Source organism: Dasypus novemcinctus, chromosome 19, assembly GCF_030445035.2.
Source record: "Dasypus novemcinctus isolate mDasNov1 chromosome 19, mDasNov1.1.hap2, whole genome shotgun sequence".
Classification (NCBI taxonomy): Eukaryota; Metazoa; Chordata; class Mammalia; order Cingulata; family Dasypodidae; genus Dasypus; species Dasypus novemcinctus.
In genome coordinates this window covers 21,461,068-21,482,436 of record NC_080691.1, presented here as the reverse complement: position 1 = coordinate 21,482,436, position 21,369 = coordinate 21,461,068, and the positions used below count along the sequence as shown (strand labels likewise).

The window sequence follows — 21,369 nt, the reverse complement described above, 5'->3', positions numbered from 1 at the left end:
CGGCAGCCCTGTGCATGGGCCAGCTCACCACATGGGTCAGGAAGCCCTGGGTTTGAACCCTGGAACCTCCCATGTGGTAGACGGACGCCCTAACCACTGGGCCAAGTCTGCTTCCCATATGTTTTTTGATTAAAACTATAATTAGTGTTCACTGTAGAGAGAAAATCATTATCACTTTAGTGTTTTTCCTTCCTGTCTTTTTTTATATTTACAAATAAACATATATGATAATCTATATGTGCATAGATTTAAAATTGAGCTTAGTCTGCATATATTACTTCATAGCCTGTGTTTTCACTTTAAAGGATAAGCATTTCCCCTTTGAAATATTCTACAAAAACATTTTTAATGCCTAACCAGTACTCCATAGTTTGGGTATTCCATAATTTATCGGGCATTTGGGTTACATCCTGTTTGTCCCTATTAGAGTATAATACTAAGATGAAAGTTTATGGAAATAATCCTTTCTATTTCCGGTTTGTTTTCCAGGCTATAATCCTATCAATAATACATGAAATGCAGAGTCAAAGGATATGGGTATATTTATGGCCCTTGATTAGCTAATGCCTAATTGCATTAGATAATAAGTCTAGAAGCTTATTAGAAGCCTTTCCTCTCTGCGCTGGCCCTCGCGGTGCTTCCCTTCCTCTAGTTTGATAGCACTATGTCGGCACAGTCAAGCCCCCAGTTATTTCTCAAGGGCAAGGCACAGACGGGGTCTTTACCCTCTTTGGGAGCTTCTCTGGCTCCTTAGTGGTAACTCCTGATTGACCCCAGCCTGACAGGGAATCCGGTCCAGACACTGGGCTGCCCCACTCACCGTCTTCACTTCGGTATACGCCTGCAGACCATACTCGCCGAGCTCCCGGCCGCTCCCAGACATCCTGTAGCCACCGAATGGTGACTGCGCCCCAAACACATTATAGCAGTTGACCCTGGAATTTGAAATGAACTTTCAAAATAACTCTGAGGGGATACTTCTTATCCCCCATCCCAGCCAGTCCCTCCCCTCCTTCTCCCCGCTTTGCTCTAAAATTTTACTGAGGCAAAATGAATGGCTAGAACCATAGCATCACCAACTCTTCAGGTGTTCAAAGCAAACTGGATGAGATAAAGCTACAGGAGATAAAGCCTACGATGCCTTTGTCTTTCATGATGTGGCCACAGATCTCCCTGTGACAGCTTCTGGTTGGAATTAGGTACTTCTGCTTATATGGTAATTTTTTTTTGCAATTTTTAAATCAGATTTAAAATTCACCATTTTAAAGTGTATGTAATTCAGTGGTTTTTATTATATTCACAATGTTGTCCAACCAACACCACTGTCTAATCCCAGAAATTTCCATCTCCCCCAAAAGAATCCCCGAACCCATGAGCAGTCACCCATTCATCCCTCCCCCGGCGCCTGGCAACCACTCATCTACCTTCTGTCTCTATGGATTTGCCTGTTCTGGACATTTCATAGAAATGGAATCAGACATTATGTGACCTTTTCTGGTTGGCTTCTTTCACTGAGCCTAATTATTTTGAGGTTCATCCACCTTACAGCATGTATCAGAACTTCATTCCTTTTTACGGCTGGATAATATTCTAGTATATGGCTAGACCACATCTTGTTTATCTGTTCAGCTGATGGACACTTGGGCTCTTGTGAATAAGGCTGCTGTGAACACTAGTGTGCAAGTTTTTACATCGACACGTTTCATTTCATTTGGGTATACATAACTAGGAATGGAATTGCTGGGCCATATGGTCATTATATATTTAACTGTCTGAGGACCTCCACAACTCTTCCACAACGGCTGTACCATTTTTACCTTTTCATCAGCAATGTGTGAGAGTTCTAATTTTTTCCACATCATTACTAACACTTGTAATATACCTTTTAAAAAAAAAAAAAAAATGGCCACACCAGTGGGTATGAAGTAAGTGCAGAACAGGATTAGAAATGTGTCTGCCCTCAACCCTGGTCTCCCTGCCCTTGAAACAGTTGGTAAGGAGCCCCCAGCCATCCATCTGCTTGCCCAAGAAGAGCTTCTAGGGCATCTGCATTGGAGACGTATTTAATCTCGCAGAGGAGAGGGGTTGGGAAATCAATCCGTCTCCTGAGCCACACCATGATCCACAAGAAACTGAGTACTAACCCACCCCACCAGCACCACCAAATCCTAGACTGGTGAGCACTGGCTCCCTACCGAGACTGGTTTTAGGGGATCCTTGCCTCAGTCAAGAAAGGAGGTTAAGAGGCTCTTACCACACGGTGCCAGCCTGGAGGGCCTGGGACAGATAATTAGCCTTGTCCAAGTCCTTTGTGAAGACAGCTGCAGCCAGTCCATACTTGGAATTGTTGGCTCTCCCAACAACTTCCTCTATGTTCTTGAACTTCAGGATCTGCATTACTGGACCAAAGATCTAGGGTGAGAGCAGAGTAGGCAGGTGAACCACCTGCTGCCCAGATTTCAGAGCTGAACCGATAGTTCCAGACGTAGCACTGAATCCCCAGAGAGAGCCTAACAGTTCCAAAGGGAGACAACAGCTTCCAAGCTCATCGAACACTAACGGAAGAAAGCTAACAGGGACTGATGACCTTCCCTGTGCCGCGAGCTTTACCTAGAGTATCTGATTTCTCAATAATCCTGCAATGTTTGGGTTATTTGCTGTCTACCTGTAGGTTTAGTATCAAAGAACTTCCATCATTCCTTCAGCAAATATGATATAGGTGCAAAGCACAGAGTTAGATGCTGAAGAAACAACTGTGGACACAATATGGTCTCTTCGTTCAAGATATCCCAGGATTCCCTTGTACTCTCCCTGCTTTAGTCCTAGCTCCTTTCAGTGGAAAACAGTATTTAGAAACCAAGATGTGGGTGCTGGGTGTGCTTGGTGCTATTGGGGTGTCACTGCTCTCAGGCCCTCTCAGTGTAGAGAGCCGGGGAAAATTGACTGTCAGTGATGATAATGCATTGTGATGAGTGAGGGGGTCCCCGAGGAGGTGCCTGGCCTGATGTGGCGGCAGGGAAAAGGGTGTCAGGGAAGGCTTCTCTATGGGTTGAACGGTGTCCCCTAAAACATGGTGAAGTCCTAATTCTCAGTACCTCAAAATGTGACCTTACTTGGAAACATGGTCCTTACAGAAGGAATTATGCAAGTTAAACTGGAGTCATACGGTAGGGTAGGCCCTTAATCCAACACGACTTGTGTCCTTAAAAGAAGGACAGAAGAAACAGAGGAGGGGAGAAGACCAGGAAAAGAAACAGACACAGAGAATTCAGCCATATGACTATGGAGGCAGAGACCGAGTGACACCGCAACCCAAGGAACGCCAAGGGTTGCCAGCCGCCACCAGCAGCCAGGACGGAGGCATGGAACAGACTCTCCCCTAAAGATGTCGGAGGGCACGCGGACCTTCAGACTTCGAGCCTCCAGACCCATGAGGCTGGAGATGGCCACCGAGTTTGTGGCAATTTGTTACGACAACCCTAGGACACTAAGGTGGTTTCCCAGAAGTGACAACCAAGTTATAGTATGACGTGAGCTGAAATAGGTCAAACCAGCATAAGGGTAAGGAGCAGAATGGGGTGAGATGGGGAGGAACACCAGCCACAAGCACACTCAGCACCCACATCTTGGTTTCTAAATCCCATTCTCCTCCAAAAAGAACCAGGACACTTTGAAGAAAAACTGCTTCCAGGACTAGCGAGTCTCAAGATGAGGGTGGGAGAAGCCTGCCAGGCATTCACCATGGCTGGGACACTGACCGAGAGGTGAGCGTCAGGTGTGCAGGGCACCAGCAAAGCAGAGGCACCCCTGCCCCTCCCGGAAAACTGGCATTTGAGATTTCTAGACAAGCATTCAAGTAGCCAGGCTGGGGAAGAAGTGAGATCTCTGTTGGACTGTCTTACCCTGGTTTTGCATTTTAACATTTTAGTTTTAATTACATGTGCAACGAAGTGGCACTGTACTATTTTCCCCGCACAGGGCTACTACCAGTCTTAGTTCAGCTGGGTGAAGTCGAGAGAGTCAGGGCTTGTCTCGGAGACCCCTATCTGTCTAGGTTCTGTAGAGGCTCTGGTACATATTGGGTGTTTAGCAAATAAATTCATGCATTTCATTCATGTGAAATGCATGAATGAATGAGTAAATAAATGAATAGAGCTGCTGACCTAAACTCACAGTGAGTACCAGGGGAAATCTTCATGCAGGGCATCCAGCCCTGCAGTCTAATCCAACAAATATCCTGCCGAGGAGAAGACAGGCTGGGAGATGGCCCACCCAGATTTGTGGCTTAGAAGACCCAGAACACAAACGGCCTTGAAGGCCACGCTAAGGAATTTGGAATTTCTCCGAGGCAGTGGGTAGCCACAAAGGTCTGCCGATGAGTGTGGGGAGATCAGATATGAATCATGTACATCACATGTCCAAGGCACAAAACTGTGCCTTGGCCCCAAGCCAGCTGAAGGACAGCTCAGGGTCAAGGTGCAGGCCTCAACCGCCCACCTCTCCTCCCTAAGACCATTCCCCCCAGCTCTGGCCCCATACTAACCTCCTCCTTTGCAATGGTCATGCTGTCTTGCACGTCTCCAAACACAGTGGGCTGGATGAAGTAGCCACGGTCAGCAGCAGCCCCCCCACCACACAGCAGCTTCGCCCCTTCCTGCTTCCCAGATTTGATGTAGCCCAGGATCTTGTTAAACTGGGTTTCGTCCACCTGCAGGAGAAGGGGCACAGAGTTACAGAGCCGCTTGGGAAATGGACCAGGGACGTGAATAAGCAAGCACAGAGGAGGAAAAACAAATGGCCAGTAAAAGAAAACAGGCCCAGCCTCATTAATAATCAAAGAAATGCAAATCAAACCCATTGGTTTTATTTTTCGACTCTCAGATTAGCAGAATTTTAAATATTGATGGGAGAGTATGGGCAAGTGGACACCCTCATACACCATCAGAAGGACCCTGCACTTTTTGGCAAGTGGCTTATTATATCTGTCAAGAAAACTAAATGCTCTTAACCTTTGGCCCAGCAATTTTAACTTCTAGGAATTTATCCCACATGTGGGTGAAGGGACTTGAACAAGGATATTTATTAGGGAGAATTCTGTAAAAACATACAAAGGCAAGAGTAGAGGGGTTGGTTAAAATAATTTTACAAGTTATTGGGCGGCGGACTTGGCCCAGTGGTTAGGGCATCCGTGTACCACATGGGAGGTCCGCGGTTCAAACCCCGGTCCTCCTTGACTCGTGTGGAGCTGGCCCATGTGCAGTGCTGATGTGCACAAGGAGTGCCCTGCCACGCAGGGGTGTCCCCCGCATAGGGGAGCCCCACACGCAAGGAGTGCACCCCATAAGGAGAGCCGCCCAGCGCAAAAAAAGTGCAGCCTGCCCAGGAATGGTGCCACACACACAGAGAGCTGACACAACAAGATGACGCAACAAAAAGAAACACAGATTCCCGTGCTGCTGACAACAACAGAAGCGGACAAAGAAGACGCAGCAAATAGACAGAGAGAACAGACAACTGGGGTGGGGGTGGGGGAAAGGGACAGAAATAAAATAAATAAATCTTAAAAAAAAAAAAGCTATTGGGAAGCAGTTGTGGCTCAACTGATAGAGCATCTGTCTACCATATGGAAGGTCCAGGGTTCGATATCCAGGGCCTCCTGGCCCAAGTGTGGGCTGGCCCATGCGCTGTGCTGTTGCATGCAAGGAGTGCCGTGCCACACAGGGGTGTCCCCCGTGTAAGGGTGCCCCATGCACAAGGAGTACACCCTGCAAGGAGAGCCGTCCTGCTCAAAAACAGTGCAGCCTTCCCAGGAGTGGCGCTGCACACACGGAGAACTGACATAGCAAGATGACGCAACAATAACAACAAAAAAAGTGACATAGTTTCCCGGTGCCACCTGAAAAGAATGCAAGCGGACACGGAAGAACACATAGCGAATGGATTCAGAGAACAGACAATAGGGTTGGGGGGGAGGGGAGAGAAATAAATAATAAATCTTTATAAAATAATAATAATGCTGGACATTGTGTGTCCTGCCATGGCCCACTGGGTGGAATGGAGGCGAGTATAGACTACAATGTAGACCACTGTCCATGTGGTGCAGGAGGGTTCCAAAACGTATTTACCAGGTACAGTGAATGTGCCACAATGATGGAAGAGGTTGTTGATGTGGGAGGAGTGGGATGGGGGGTGGGGGGTGTATGGGGACCTCATATTTTTTTAATGTAACATTTAAAAGAAAATAATAATAAAAAGTTATGACACATATATATATTATGTAGCCATATATTAACAAGTACAAACTGACGCAAAATTTGGAATTTTATGGGATACCCAAGGTATCTCACAAAGAGACAAAAAAAGTTTTAGAACAATATATGTTTTGTATACAAAGACAACAAAAAAGCCACCAGTATGTGTGAGTGTGTGTTTATCCCAGTGGGTGCCTCTGGGGCACGGACATGGGAGGGAGTAAGGGGAACTTGTTTTTCACTTTAAACACATTTCTTTATTAATTATTTTTATACAGGCTCCTAGTACCTTCATAATTAAATAACCACACAGAAAAATGGAAGAAAAAAGAGATGCAGGGGCTCAGAGCCACATGATTTTCAACAGCTAAAAAGTGCCAAAAACCCACTCTTTTGGCTGCTATGACTATAGTTGCTAGGAACAGGCATGAAAAAGCTTTAATTTGGACACCTGTCTTCAGTCCTCTTGGGTACAAATCCAGGAATGGAAATTGCGAGGTCATAGGATAATAATTCCATGTTAACTTATCGAAGGGCTGCCAAACTGTGGCTCTGTTTTTTTTCTAATTATTACTGACTATAGTTTTGATGGTTAAAATGAATGCATTCTCTTGGTCGTAAAGAAATGCACACAGCTGAGAAGTGTATGTAGTGAAAAAGAGCCCCCACCCCCAGGCCATAGCATGGCCCTCGGACCTGCTGCCCAGAGAGGACCACGGCTATCCTCCTGGGCCTTTTCTGGACTGGAACACGCATCTGCTTTTGCGCAGACACGCTGTGCACGGAGGATTTACGAAGCACTTTCCGTTATGAATCAGCACGTCACAGCCGGCCTGCGCGCGAGCAAGGGCAGCCGTCACAGGGTGGGAGATGGAGGCTCAGGGAGGGCCTGTGGCTTCCGGCGGCCACGTGAGCTCACAACCGCAGGGCTGAGGCCCGGACCCAGCCCTGCCCAGCTCTGTTTCTCCATCGCGGCTCCGCGCTCCCAGGCCGACCTGCAGCTGCCCGGCGTACCTGTGGCCCCTGCTCCGTCCGGCTGTCGAAGGGGTTCCCGACCACCCGAGACTTGGCCCGGGCGACGCTCCGCTCCACAAACTCGGCGTAGACGTCCTCCTGCACGAAGGTCCGGGAGCCGGCGCAGCAGCACTGGCCCTGGTTGAAGAACAGAGCCAAGTGGGCCTGCTCCACGGCCCAGTCCACTGCGGGGGCAGGAAGGGAGCCATGAGGACGGGCCCCAGGGGCTCCCTACGCCCGGAGCCCACCGGCGCCACTGCTTTGCTGCCTGCTGGGTGCTAGGCCCTGTGCCGGCAAAAGACAGACCCAGGGGTCTCCCCCTTTGTGGAGCATGGAGACGGACAGAGAGAAGTACTCGCAGCCCTCCGGGGGAGCAGGGCTGTGACCGCGGGGAGGACCAGCCCAGCCTGGGCAGTCAGGGACGGCGCTACGGGTTGACTGATGTCCCTCATGTCTCCCCAGTCACGTCCCCAAAGACACGTTCGAGCCCTAACCCCCATCCTGGGAATGAACTGATTCCAAAGATCCCGTTAGTTCAGATGAGCCCGACCAAGTCAGGTCGGGCCTAAGTCTAACGTGACTGGAGCCCTTAGAAGAAGAAGTTTGGACAAGGGAGACAGGAGGCGTAGGGGACAGAAGGAGATGGCCAGGGGATGGAGGCAGAGGCTGAGTTAGGGCCGGCCGGCCAGGCGCCTCCAGAATGCTGGACTTGGGAGGAAGCATGGCCCCACTGGCACCTCGGGTTTGGACCCAGCTTCCTGTTCTTTAGGCCATGTCGTCTGCTGTTTGGCACGTTGGGGCCACGGCAAACTCTGGCCGATGGCCCCCTCAGGGAGGGCAAGCCCGGGAGCTGCAGGGGCAGGAGCTGGCGAAAGGAAGCGGCCGGGGAGGGCTACGCGAGTCCGAGGTAAAGTGTGCGGCACAGCGGGGAACGACGAAGCTCAGCCTGGCAGCAAGACGGAGGGCAAAGAGGCGAGGGGCTGCGGGAGAGGCGGGGAGGAGGCCGAAGCCCATCAGCGGGGGAGGCCGGCCCGAGGCCGTCGGGGCAGAAGCCAGTTCCGATGGGCCGTGAGGACGGCAGGAGTGCAGACCCACGGCATGGACCCCCCCCAATGTCAGGCTCCTCCACCCAAAGACTCACTGTCGGCGTCTGACATGATGATGTTGGGGCTCTTTCCCCCCAGCTCCAGGGTCACTCTTTTGAGGTTGCTGCTCCCCGCAGCAACCTGGATGAGGTGGCCAACCTGCGAGGAAGCAGAAGCAGGACGCGGGAAGGTGGGGCGAGGAAACGAGGGCAAATGCTGTAACCAGGACTGCACGTCTTGAGGCAGCAGATGGAGAACGTCGCCACATCTGGCCATTCCCCTCCAGTCACGGCCTCACCCGCCTCTGCGCGCCTCGGAGGAGAGGAGGAGGACGGCGCCAGCGGTGGTTGTCATTACAGGTGGCTTCCGAGGGCTGAGCGTGGCCTGCGTCCCAGGCCCCGTGCTAAATGCTTGGTGCACGTGACGCTCAGTTCTCACGACAGCCTCGGGGGTAAGGGTGACGCTCTCCTTGATTTAGAAACGTGGCCGCTGGAGCTCAGCGCCATCAAGGTACTTGCCTCACGTGACACAGCTGGTAAACATGGAACTGGAATTCACACTCGGGTCCAGGCTGTCCTGCCCCCTACGTGTGAGCCCCCGGCCCCATGAGCTCTGCGAGGGCAAGGACAGAGGCGCTCCTCAGCATCTTCCCAGAGCCTGGCACAAAGCTGCCTTAACTCCTGTCGGGAAACCATCTCCTCTGCCGGAGTCTCAACATCTCATCTCAGCCTCGTTTTATGTGACAAGTGCACAAAGGAAGAGCCCAAACCCGCCTCATCCGGGCCACCGTTCTGCCCTCCTCAGAACCACCGCTGAAACGCAACGTCTGGTGGAACTATTCGAGGCACATACTCACTACTCTATTCAGTGCTGCGTCTCTGAAGTGACAGGAAAAAGTTTACTTAGAAGGACTTTTCTGCTTTCAAGGGCATCTTATTCATCTTTGTCTCTCCGGCGTCTGGCAGGAAGCAGCATAACAATATCACTCACTCACTCACCGTGGGCTAGACTTTTTAAGATTTCTCTAACTCCTCACAACAACCCTGTGAGGTGGGTGCAGTTATCCTCATTTTACAGATGGGGAAACTGAGGCTTCAGGAAGTAAAGCGACTAGCCCAGGATCACACAGCTAGTAAGCGCTGCTGAAAACAGGAAACCTGGCCCCGGGCCATCGTTTTCCCTTCTGCACTTTACCCAGTCTCTACCCCATCGTTTTGCCATGCTCATTTAAGAGATGATGGAACAGAGCCTCTAAGCGGCTCAGTGCATCATCCAGCGTCCCAGCGGCAAGGCCAGGATTTGGACTCAGGGCCTCCTGAAGGCCAAGCTCCTGACCACAGTGGCAGCGCAGCCCGGGGGAGAAGCCTGGCACAGCGCAGGTGCCATGCCGTGACGCTGCGGGCTTCCTGAAATCTAAACAGGCACAGGCTCTCCATTCAAGGTGGGAGGCTGGCCCTTCCCCCAAGGCAGCCAGAGGGTCATTCAAACCACGGGGGGCTCGGCCCCACCCCAGGACTCCGGGCACGCACGGGGCCCCTCACAGGAGCGGCTCAGCGTGCAGAGCCCTCCGCACGATACCCAGAAGCCGATCTTGACTGTACCATCCTTTGGCGATGGAGGGGGCGTCAGCCAAACGTGCCCCAAGCCTGCGGCCCCAGGGACGCCTTACCTCCGTGGAACCTGTGAACGCCACCTTGTCCACGTCTTGGTGGGAAGCGATGGCAGCACCAGCCGTTGGGCCAAATCCAGGAATAATATTGACCACGCCAGGGGGGGAAGCCAGCCTGTGGACAAAGAGCCAGCAGACACTGGGAGTCATTCCCCTGCTCCAGAAGGCCAGGAGCAGGCCGAAGACGGGGAAACTCAGCCCTTGCTAGGGAGGCTGGGGCAGATGCCCCGGACACCTGGCCAGCAGGAGCTGGCTCTGTGAGGCACTGCACAGGAATTCTAAACGGCGGGGACAAGGAGCCTGCTTCCTGGGGTTTCCCGTAGCTGCTGTCCCCACTTCCCCCCAACAGACATTCAGTTAGAACAACGGTGCTCGGTCCCCGAAGGGACTCTTGCACCAGAGCCTGTGTGGGATTGACTAGGCCCCAGGATCCATGCCCAGTGGAGCCTCAGAATGTGACCTCATTTGGGATAGGAGCTTTGCAGCTGTACTTAGTATAATGAAGAGGAGGCCACACAGGGTTAGGGTGGGCCCTAATGCAACCCCAAGACTGGAGCCCTAATAGGAAGAGGAGAAGAGACACGGAGGGGAGACGGCCACGGGGAGGCAGAGGCAGAGGCTGGAGTGACACTGCCTCAAGCCAAGGGGCGGCCAGGGTGGCCAGAGCCCCCCGGAAGCCAGGAGAGGCCCAGAAGGGCCCTCCCCTAGAGCCTCCGAGGGAGCGCGGCCTGCCACGCCTGGATTTCAGACTTCTGGCCTCCAGAACGGTGAGGGGTCCCATTTCTGTGGAACCCTGTTACGGCAGCCCTGGGGAAACTAAGGCCGGTTAGAGGGGAGCCGCTTTGGAAGAAAAATGGGGGAGCAGGGCTGTCCCTGCTCTCCTCCCACCTCGCCCATCGGAACTCCTTCAGAGCAAGCCCGCACAAAGGCACCCAGAGGCCGGGGCGGGGACAAGGCACGCACCTCCTTAACCAAGCTGGCCACATAGAGGGCGGTGAGTGGCGTCTGCTCCGCCACCTTCATCACAACCACGTTCCCAGTCGCCAGGGCCGGGCCGAGTTTCCACGCTTGCATCAGGAGCGGGAAGTTCCACTACAAGAGTCAAGGGCCCCCGACACCTAAGCCTTCCTCCGAGCGCCCCGCCAGCCAGCAGAAAGCGGCACCCACGGAAGGAAAGTGGGCGCCGGTTCTCAGAACCCCTGGTGTGCCCTCCACGCCTTGAGCGTAGGTTCGAGGCGGATGGGCGAGAAGGTGGTTGATGATCAAATACCAATTCCCGGTCCATAGGGCCTTTTACATACTAGGCAGCAGGAGAAGCACCGCTCAGGCAGGACGGCACTCTGTCCTCTACACCTCCCCAGACTGGGGACGATTTTCATTACCCTGTTTCACGTGAGGACACTCAGGAGGGGGGGGGAGGTAAGTGACTTGCCCGAGGTCACAGAGTTAGCACGTGCCAGGGACGGGCCTTCAACTCAGGGGGACTCCCTTTAAGCCCGTGTTGTCAACCACCACCCAGGCCGCCTTCTGATGCCAAGCCACAGAACCTCACCCCTCTGCAGTGAGTCTTTCCCAGACGCGAGATCTCACTTCCTGCTTTCCAGACAACAGCCCACGTCACCCACTCCGCTAGCACTCACCGGAATGATCTGCCCGCACACCCCCACGGGCTCGTGGCGGGTGTAGCTGAAGAAGTCTCCATCCATGGGAATGGTTTTCCCATGGTACTTATCAGCCCAGCCTGCATAATACCTTTAAAATAAAAAAGTCCACAGCTTTACTCAGTGACAGTTAGGGAATGCTGAAAACCCCGGCAGAAAGAGAAGACTCAAAATTGGCACTTGCTTTTGGAGTATTCCCAGAAAGACTCCAAGAGCTGCTAGGGTCACAGTAACTACGTAACACTGGGTAACTAACTTCTAAGCCTTGGAATCCTAAAAACACCAAACTCCAAGCTCTCTCATCCAACCTATTCAACCCGGCTCTCTCGGGTTGATCCCGGGTATCTGCATTTTTAATAAACACCCAGATCTGTTGACATGTGAGTGCCGGGCCAGTTCAGCCGCAATCCCTTGATCCAAGAGCCATGGATCAAGTCAGATTCCATGATAGAAAAGCGTTGGACTCAACAAACAGCTCGCACTTCCTGTGTAGAGAGAGCTGTACCAAGCATTGAACAGTCCCCAGAAAAAAAGAAATCGCTTAGGCCCCAGCCCTCGTAGAGCACCCAGGAACGCAAGAGACAGAAGAGCACAGCAAATTCGAGCTGGGGGAAAAGGCCAGCTGCGTGTTTATAATGAGCGATGATGATGTTTTCAGGGAGGTAGGAAAATTGAGAGATGTGGGGAGAGACGATGAAGAGGAGGTAACAGGAAGATGTGCGAAATGAACGGCATCTGGCGAGGTGGGCCTGAGGCCCATGTCAGCCCGGGTTTGAACACAGGGTTGTGAGCCTCAGGACAGAACAGCCAAGGAACTGCCGAGCTCCACAGGTTAAGACTTCTCCGCTCCCTTCCTCCCAGAGCTAGTGGTCTCTCTCCTCCCTGTGTTTTGGACCCCTCCGGAGAGTCACTTAATCAGCATAAAGACAGGAGGGAGAACAGCCAGGTCTGAGATTCTCCAGGCTGCTGCGGCCAGCTTCCAGGGCAGGGTGCCCGGCCCCAGCACTGCTGACCTGGGCCAGGCAATTCTGTGTTGTGGGGGGCTGTCCAGGGCAGTGGATGATGTTTACCAGCATCCCCTGGCCTCTGCCCACTAGATGCCAGTTGTGACATCCAAAAAACGTCTGCAGACATCGCCCTCTGTCCCTTGGGGCACGATTGCCCAGCTGAGAACACTGACTGTGGAAGGTAACTCCTGCTTTGTTGTCGAATGCCTACTTTCCTGAGCACTGCTTCCCCACCATCCCCGCCCACCTGGTCACGGGAGCAGCCATTATTCGGATAATCATCCGCCCACCCTGCCCACAGCTGATCAGAGCCAAGGCCAGCCAACCAGGGTCCCTCCACCAGGAATTCAGTATTAGAACTGAGAGAATGCAGTTTAGTCTGGCTAGAATCATGAATACAGAAGCAAGCTCGGGAAGTGTGAGCGGCCAGGTTCAAAGATGTGGACTGGTACCGCTGGAGGCCACGTGCAGGTCAAGAGGGGACCGAAGCAGGTGGGAGGGACGGGCAGTGATGAGTGAGACTCGGCAGCCTTTTCCACTCCTTGAGCCCCCCTGTCGCTTTGAACTGCTTAAGTTAGGATGAGGGAGTTTCTGTTACTTGCACCCAGATGGCTCCGACAAAGCTCTTACTCCTTATCTTGCCTTTCTCGGTCATTAAGACATTTATGATGGGTGTGCTCTGCCTAGAAGAGCCCACACCAAATCTTGGTATGCATTTCCCTCTTTCTCTCCCATTTCTCAGCAAGCTCTGTTCTTTCTCCCATTTCCCAAATAAATTCTTTTCACTCCTTTAAAAGAATATATATATATGATTAAACTAAACCTAAAGTGAGCAGAAGGAAGGAAATAATAAAGATTAGAGCAGGGATAAATGAAATAGAGAATAAAAAAACAGTAGAGATCAACCAAGCCAAAAGTTGTTTCTTTGAAAAGATCAACAAAACTGGCAGACCTTTTGGCTAGATTTTTTTTAAAGATTTATTTTTATTTATTTCTCTCCCCTTCTTTAGCTAGATTAAAGAGAGAAAATGCATACAGCTAAAATGAGGAATCAAAGTGAGGACTTCACTACTGACCTTTCAGAAATAAAAGGATTATAAATTCCCAATAAAGCACAAATGCTCAAGACTGACTTGAGGGAAGCAGACTCGGACCAATGGATAGAGCGTCCGCCTACCGCATGGGAGGTCCAAGTTTCAAACCCAGGGCCTCCTGACCCGTGTGGTGAGCTGGCCCACGTGCAGTGCTGATGCGTGTAAGGAGTGCCGTGTCACGCAGGGGTGTCCCCAGCGTAGGGGAGCCCCATGCGCAAGGAGTGCACCCAGCACAAAAAAAGTACAGCCTGCCCAGGAGTGGGGCCACACACCCGGAGAGCTGATGCAGCAAGATGACGCAACAGAGAGAGACACAGATTCCGGGTGCCACCGACAAGAATACAAGCGGACACAGAAGAACACACAGCAAATGGACACAGAGAGCAGACAACTGGGGGTGGGGTGGGGGTGGAGAAGGGGTAAGAAATAAATAAAAAATCTAAAAAAAAAAAAAAAAGATTGGCTCAAGAAGAAAGAGAAAACATTTATAATTAAGTGACCACTGATATTGAGGGATTTTCCCAAGCGATGGAGTCTAAATAGAACAAGCTTCTCCAACTCCTGTGCTCCTTGAGCACTTTTGCCATTCTATTTCTTCCTCTCCAGGCCCCTGGCTGCCCCACGGCACTGCAAGAAAAAGGAAAAGCAGGAACCCTGAGCCCTTACCGGAGACACTTGAGGACCATGTCCAAATCCACCAGGTAGGAGATGATATAGGGCTTGCCGTTGTCCAAGGTCTCCAAGGCCTGAGAAGAGAAAACAAGGTTGGCACAGGCTGCAGGGGTGAGGCAAAGCGAACAGGTGACGGACAGTGTGGGGCTGTGGACAGAGCGGGGCTGGCAGGAGCTTCGTGTCGAACGTCTCTGGCTGGTAAGTGAGTGGGCGTTTCTCTCCAAAGCAGGCCGGGAGGGGAGCTGATGCAGCAACTTCTCTTTCAGTCATTTCACAAACACGTTTTGAGCTTCTGCTGGAGCTAGGTGCTGGGAATACAGCAATGAACGTGGAGCTTATAGAGCAGAGACGGTGAATAACGATAAAATCACCCACGTATGCATTGAGAGTACTAGAAAGGAGGAGGCCAGGCTGCCTGACCGGGTCTGAGAGACACCGTCCTGAGGCGTGCCCTGTAGGTCACAACCTGAAGGGGATGTAGGCGGTAACTGCAATGCGGGAGGTGCAGGTGGCAATAGCGACCCACGTCGCTGGCACAGGGGAGAGCACGTGCAAAGGCCCTGATGTTGGAAGAAGCCTGGCAGCCAGGAAAGCTGGTGAAGCCAGGCTGAGGGGGCGGGGGGCACGTCCAGCCTGAGCTGGGAGATGGAGCCGGACCAGGCAGGGCCTTGCAGGCCACAGTCAGGGACAGGGACTTTATCCTAAGGACAGAGGATGCCATGGGAGGCTTGAGAATGGAGTGCTCTGGTATAATCTGCCTTCTAGAACGGTCACTCTGGGTGCTGTGTGCAGATGGATTGAGTAGAGGGGAGGAGCTGCCTACCTCTTGGCTCCTTCTACCCTTCGCGGCCAGGGAGCAGGCACCCCACACAGGGGTAGAGGAGAGAGGCCCATCCCTGCAAGTCTACCTCCCAGAAAGGCCGCCGCAGCAGGCTCCCCTCCTTCCCCTAGTTTCTCCCATCTTAGCCAAACCCACGGTGTGCTGGGTTGAATAGTGACCCCCTAATTCATGTCCACTGGAACCTCAGGATGTGACCTTATCTGGAAATAGGGGTTTGGCAGATGCCATCAAGTTAAGAGGAGGTCCTGCTGGATTAGGGCAAGCCACATCCTTAGAAGAAGAGGGAAGTTTGGACACAGACACAAGAGGAGAAGGCCGTGTGAAGAGAAAGGCATATTGGAGCAATGCGCCTACAAGCCAAGGCATGCCCAGGAAGCCTTACGGCCTCCAGAAGGTAGAAAAAGTGCCTTCAGGGGGAGAATGTGCCCAGTCAACAGCTTGAATTAGGACCTCCAGCCTCCAGAACTATGAGAAAAAAGATTTTTCTTGTTGTAAGTCACTGTTTTATGGTACTTTGTTACAGCAGCCACAGGAAACTGATACACACTGCATCAACGGCAGCAACGAGAGGCTCTTCTGGTTGCACGCAGGGAAGAACCCCAGTGTGCTCACCCTAAGCTATCTTAGCCAGGTACTTGTTAGAGGGCAGCCCTACCTGTTCCCAGGATGCTTTGAGCGCATTCACTGTGCGGGATGAGGGGGAGAGGGCTGAGGACTCACCGCCAGGTAGGTGCGGTCCCGCTCGATCAAGTCGGCCAGGCGGTTCAGCAGCCGGCCCCTGTCGGACGCGTCCATTCGGCGCCATGGCGAGCCCAGCTGGAACGCAGCCCGAGCAGCTTTCACTGCTCTGTCCACGTCTTCCTGGAAAACATCCACCGAAGCAGCTCAGGCCTTCACGTTGGCAAAGGCCTCCAGCCTGTCCCTCTGCCAAACACACCCACAGAGGCTCCGGCGCACAGACTGGCCACACAGGAAAGGCTTGTGCGTGGATCCCTCGGAATCACCGCTCCCAAGCTGGCCCCTGCGGTCCCAGAGGTTCCCTCTGACCTCAGACTTTGCCGACGGGGTGAGTAACAAAACCCTCTTCTCTACTTCCCAGTGGCCATGGTGGGAACGAGAATCCCAGTAGTTTTGATTTCTGTATTTTCTTTTCAAAACTCCCCAGTTTTGGAGAGAAAAGCACTGAAAGGTCACTGTCTGGAATTTTACCAATTTTTTCCCTCTGCCGACAAAAGCAAGCCCTGCAGAATTAACCATTCCTTCTATGACGACTGGCATTTTCCAACAAATGCAGGGTTAATCAGCTGCCCTCTCCTTGGGGAAGCAGTAAAATAAACACAAGGAGCACTGTTCCTGTAGGGAGATGTACAGCTGGAGGCGGGAAGCACAGTTTTCATTCCTACTAAACACCTCTACCATCAGGCTCCTCTATAAGCCAGAAAGACTCACATTTGCTTTTAGCAAAAGAGGCAAGGCTTAGGCATGAATTATTTTTAATGTCTCGTCTATAGAAAATGATTTTACTAAGCGTGTAAGGCACAAGAACAAAGTTTTTAAGTAATGGTCAAACCTAATTTACTACCAAGCTAAGGCTAAATCTCAGGAGACCGACTTCTACCCAGCAAGACTCCCCCCCCCCACCCCGCCCGTGCACCTCCACTCTCTGACCTTCGACTTGTAGGCAGGAAAGGAGAGACGGGATTAGAGGGTCCCAGAGTCACGCCCAAGTCTACAGTTCAACACGTACGAACCCTCAAACCCAGGTCTCATCTAGTACCTTTGTCTGAAGTTTTTTTTTTTCCTCCATTTTTAAAATCATTTTCTACATTATAAAAGTAATGTATGTACATGGTCAAGTTTCAACCATACAAAAACATACAAAATTTAAAAATGGAACCATCCTGGCCCATCCCCACCAGCTCATCCCCGCCCCGCGGTAAGTAACTCGTCCTCACCTTGTCCCCTTCAGCCACCTGACAGATGACCTCTCCCGTGGACGGGTTAACAGTGGGGAATGTCTTCTTGCTGACAGCATCATGCCATTCGTTGTTTATGAAGATCTACAACGAGAGCAGAAGAATTCTCAGGATCAGCTCTCGACTTAATCCTGACCGGCGATTGGGGGGAAAATCAGAGAGCACAAATATGAATCGCCTGGCCATCGGCACAGGGGCAGGAGGCCATCTGAGTTGGAGTGACCACTCGGCCTCCCGGGGTCCAGTGGCCGTGGGCAAGTCCAATGACCTCGCGGTGCCTTGGTTTCTTTTATCTGAAAAACGGAGAACGCGTCTCCCTCTCCCCGCTGGCTCTGGCTGTGTGACTCAGGGGCCTGGGACAGCGAGTTGTTGTCTGGTGGCAGCAGTCCAGCTGGGAGTCACTGGAGGGCTGAGTGCTCGCGGTGGCTTCTCCGTCACGCCTGACCCAGCAGCTGGGGCCAGCAGGGGGCTCGCTCCAGGTGACTACCTGAGCTTCCTGCCTGCCTGGGAGTCTCAGGACAGTCAGACTTCTCAGCTGGCAGCCGGCTTCCCCCCTAGGGTCCCAAGGGACCACGGAGGCCGCTCCAAGGCTTCTTAGGACCTAGCTTCTGACACGGGACACTGTATAGCCTGCCATAACCCTCAGGATGGAGTGGGAGAGAGTGTACACTGCGACGTAAACCGTAATCCCTGCTGTGGAGCACTGCTCCAAAAGGTGCGCCTCAATTGCAATGAACGCACCGCACTAATGGGAGAGGTCGTTAGTGTGGGGAAGGGTGGGAGGTGTGGGGAGTGGGGCACATGGGAATCCCTTATATTTTTTTTAGGTAACATTTTATATAATCTAAGTTATCTTTTAAAAATAAATTTAAAAAATATTAAAAAAAAAAAAAAAAAAAAAAAAGACCTAGCTTCAGAAGCTACATGGCCTCACCCTCCACACTCTGTTGGTCAAAGTGAGTCCCAGGCTCAATACAGATCCACAGGGAAGGGAAAAGAGCCTCCACCTGTCCTTGGGAGGACCAGCAGAGAATCTGCATCACACCCCTGCAGAGCACTGTTGTGAGGACTGAATTAGATTATTCTCTTTCACTCAGCAACTATTTAGTGAGTATCTCCTCTGTGCCGTTCTAGGGTTGAAAAGGTGGTGGAGAACAAAACTGACAAGGATCCTGCTCTCGTGGACATGCTGTTTAGGTGGGCAGAGAAAATAAAGCAGCAAAGACAGAAGGTGACCCCTCATGTTTAGTGCTACATGCGAAAGGGAAAAACAGTCCAGAGAGAGTGACCACCAGGGCATGGGGGTGGGGTGGGGGTGGGAATGGTCAGGGAGGGCCTCTGAGGAGCAGACCTTTGACTTGAGCCCTGGAAGACAAGATGGAGCCAGCTGCAGAAGGACAAGCCATCCACACAGCAGCAACAGCAAGTGCACAGGCCCTGGGGCAGGAGTAAGTGAGGAAAAAACAAAGGCGGCCAAAGTGACTAGCGAACCAGGAAGGACGTGATCGGAGACCGGGTCAGACCCTGTAAAGCCCTCAGCTTAGCACCCGTCACATAAGCCAGACTCGGCGCAGCACCTGCTTCACAAGCCAGACTCAGCAATCGCTGTCATTTTCTGTTGTATTAACAGCGACCAAGCTAAGTCTGGGCGGCACTTCACGCCCATTTGATGAGGTCAGTATCAGGGAGGTGGATGGAAGCCTCTTCATTCTCTCAGAGAGAAGAATTCCTGCCAAAAACAGCTTGATAAAGCGCCCAGTTTGCTTGCTGCTTGCCTGGAACCCGGCGATGGTCTCGAGAGACTGCAGGGAAGAAATCCTCCAGCTGTTCCCGAAGGCTGGGGCAGCCGGTCTCACGGGGAGGAGCCTGTGGTCACTTTCCCAGGGCTGGGCAAGAGCCACAGGCCAGGTGAAGGCAAGGACTTCCACCTGAGGCTGGCTCCCTGTCTTCCTTCCCCAAGGGGTCTCCTCAGGTCCAGCACCCCGACATGGCCTGGCTGTGCCTTAGGGCCCCTGGGAGTCACCTGCAGTTACCCTGGACCAGAGCCTGTGACCATACAGCAGATCAAGCCTCGAAGCAAAGGCCGGAGCCAGGCTCGGGCTGGGCCCAGCAGGGCCTGGGGAAGGAGCAGCAGCTCCGTGGTCAAGAGCAGGGGATCTGAGGCCTGGATCAAGATGAATCTGGGCTCTTCTGGCTCCTAGTTGTGCCGCATGGGGCAAGTTCCACCACCTCTCTGAGGCTTCATTTCCTTCCCCATAGAGGGGGGGTCAGCCAGGGTGCTTTCCTCACACAGAGGGGCGTGTCTGCACCGAGCCAGGCAGGAAGTAGGCGTGCAATGCTGGGAGGGTGAGTGGGTAGCCACAGGCAGGACCTGGGGGTGGGGTGGGGCGCGGGCCGCGGGTCCCGGGAGGGAGTGCACTCTCCCAGGCTGAAATTCCCAATCTGATTTCTGCATAACCCCTGGCCCATTGTCTCTGCAACCCTTGGCTGTGCACCCACAGTGAAAGGATCTTGGCTTTGGCGAGAACTGTGGGTAAACATATACCAGAAGTGCATGCTTGGGCGGTTTCACACTAGCTGGTGGGCACCATCCAGGGCACTGGTGCCTGTCCTTCTTCCTGTCGGAGGGGCTGGGGAGTGCCGGGGGGAGGGAATGGGCGTGGCAAGGGGAGTTCAGGATCCCAAGCGGGGCACACCCAGTTCAATTTTTTTTGTTTTTAAGAGGCGGTATAATTTATATCACATAAAATTAGCTCTTTAAAGCAAACAGTTCCACAGCATTTAGTACACTCGCAATGTCATGTAACCACCTCTGTGTAGTTTTCATTCTCATGACTGGAAAAGGAAGCCCATCATCAGGAACTCCAGGGTTCCCCTCTCCCCAGCCCCAGTGGCCCTTCATATACTCTCTGTCTCTGTGCATCTGCCACTTCTGCACATTTTCTATAAATGGAGTCATGGAACATGTGACCTTCTGTGCCTGCCTGGCTTCTTTCTCTTAGAAGCATGTTTTCCAGGTTCATCCCGGTTGCAGCAGGATCAGCACTTCTCCTTTTTAGGGCTGAGTAGTATTCCATTGTATGGAGAGATCACATGTTGTCTATCCATTCATGGCTGACGGACATTCGGGTTGTTTCCAGTTTGGCTACTGTGAACTGAACATGCGTGTACATGTATCTATTTCATATCAGTTTTTGATTCTTTAAGGTTTTTATCTAGGAGGGGAATTGCTGGGTCATATGTTAATTCTATTTTTAACTTTTTGAGGAACCACCAAACTTCTGCACAGCAGCTGCACCATTTTACATTCCCATCAGCAATGCAAGAGGGTTCCAATTTCTCCACAACCTTGCCAACACTTGTTCTTGTCTATCTTTTTGCATTCTAGCCATCCTTGTGGTTTTGAAACGGCATCTCACTGTGATACTGATTTGCATTTCCCTGCTGACTAATGATATTGAGCATCTTTTCATCTGTTTATGGGCCATTTGCACATCTTCTTTGGAGAAACAGTTATTCGAGTCCTTTGCCCAGTTTTTAATTGGGTTGTCTTTTTGTTACTGAGTTGCATGAGGGCAAATTTTCACTCCACCGTCATTTCTCTACCGAGGTCCCTGAGAGAGCAGATGCCTCCCCCTCTCTGAGAATCGGCCTCCTCCTGGTGAACGTGGAGGAGAGGGAAGCTCACGGGGCTGCCGAGGATTAAAGGGCTCGGCAGGCACACGGCAGCCTGCAGTCACTTGCTGGGCAGCCGTCTCTCCGTCTTCACAGCCAAAGCCCCAGCTTCGTGCCGACCAGCGGGAGGGAGGATACAGAGCATGTAGGCAAGCAGCGGGCAAGCCCGCGCGCGGCGGGGAGGAGTTGGGCTGGTCTGAGGGTGCAGAGCCACTCCGGGCAGGCCCCCGCATTATCCACCAGCTCTGCTGACCAGGAGGACGTCCACCCCAGAACTCGTCAGCCACCGGTTCCCCTGTCTTTATCACCGCTCGGCCATCCACGTGTCATGGAGATGGTTAGCATTTACTAGCTGCTCCTTACATGGCAGTCATGGCAGTACCAGGAGCTTTATTCCCATTGAGCCCTCACAGAAACCTAGAAG

At 52.3% G+C, this 21,369-nt stretch overlaps 1 protein-coding gene across 1 annotated transcript in view; it reads right to left on the bottom strand.

Moving 5' to 3' along the window:
* The window catches only part of ALDH2 (aldehyde dehydrogenase 2 family member), a 33,661-nt gene that overhangs the window by 2,304 nt on the left and 9,988 nt on the right, over positions 1 to 21,369 (bottom strand). The window contains 12 exon segments of the mRNA XM_058280980.2: positions 821 to 935; positions 2,255 to 2,412; positions 4,544 to 4,708; positions 7,266 to 7,450; positions 8,407 to 8,509; positions 10,020 to 10,124; positions 10,126 to 10,134; positions 10,983 to 11,111; positions 11,660 to 11,771; positions 14,448 to 14,527; positions 16,015 to 16,155; positions 17,250 to 17,354. Coding sequence (XP_058136963.1) covers positions 821 to 935; positions 2,255 to 2,412; positions 4,544 to 4,708; positions 7,266 to 7,450; positions 8,407 to 8,509; positions 10,020 to 10,124; positions 10,126 to 10,134; positions 10,983 to 11,111; positions 11,660 to 11,771; positions 14,448 to 14,527; positions 16,015 to 16,155; positions 17,250 to 17,354 — 1,407 coding nt within the window.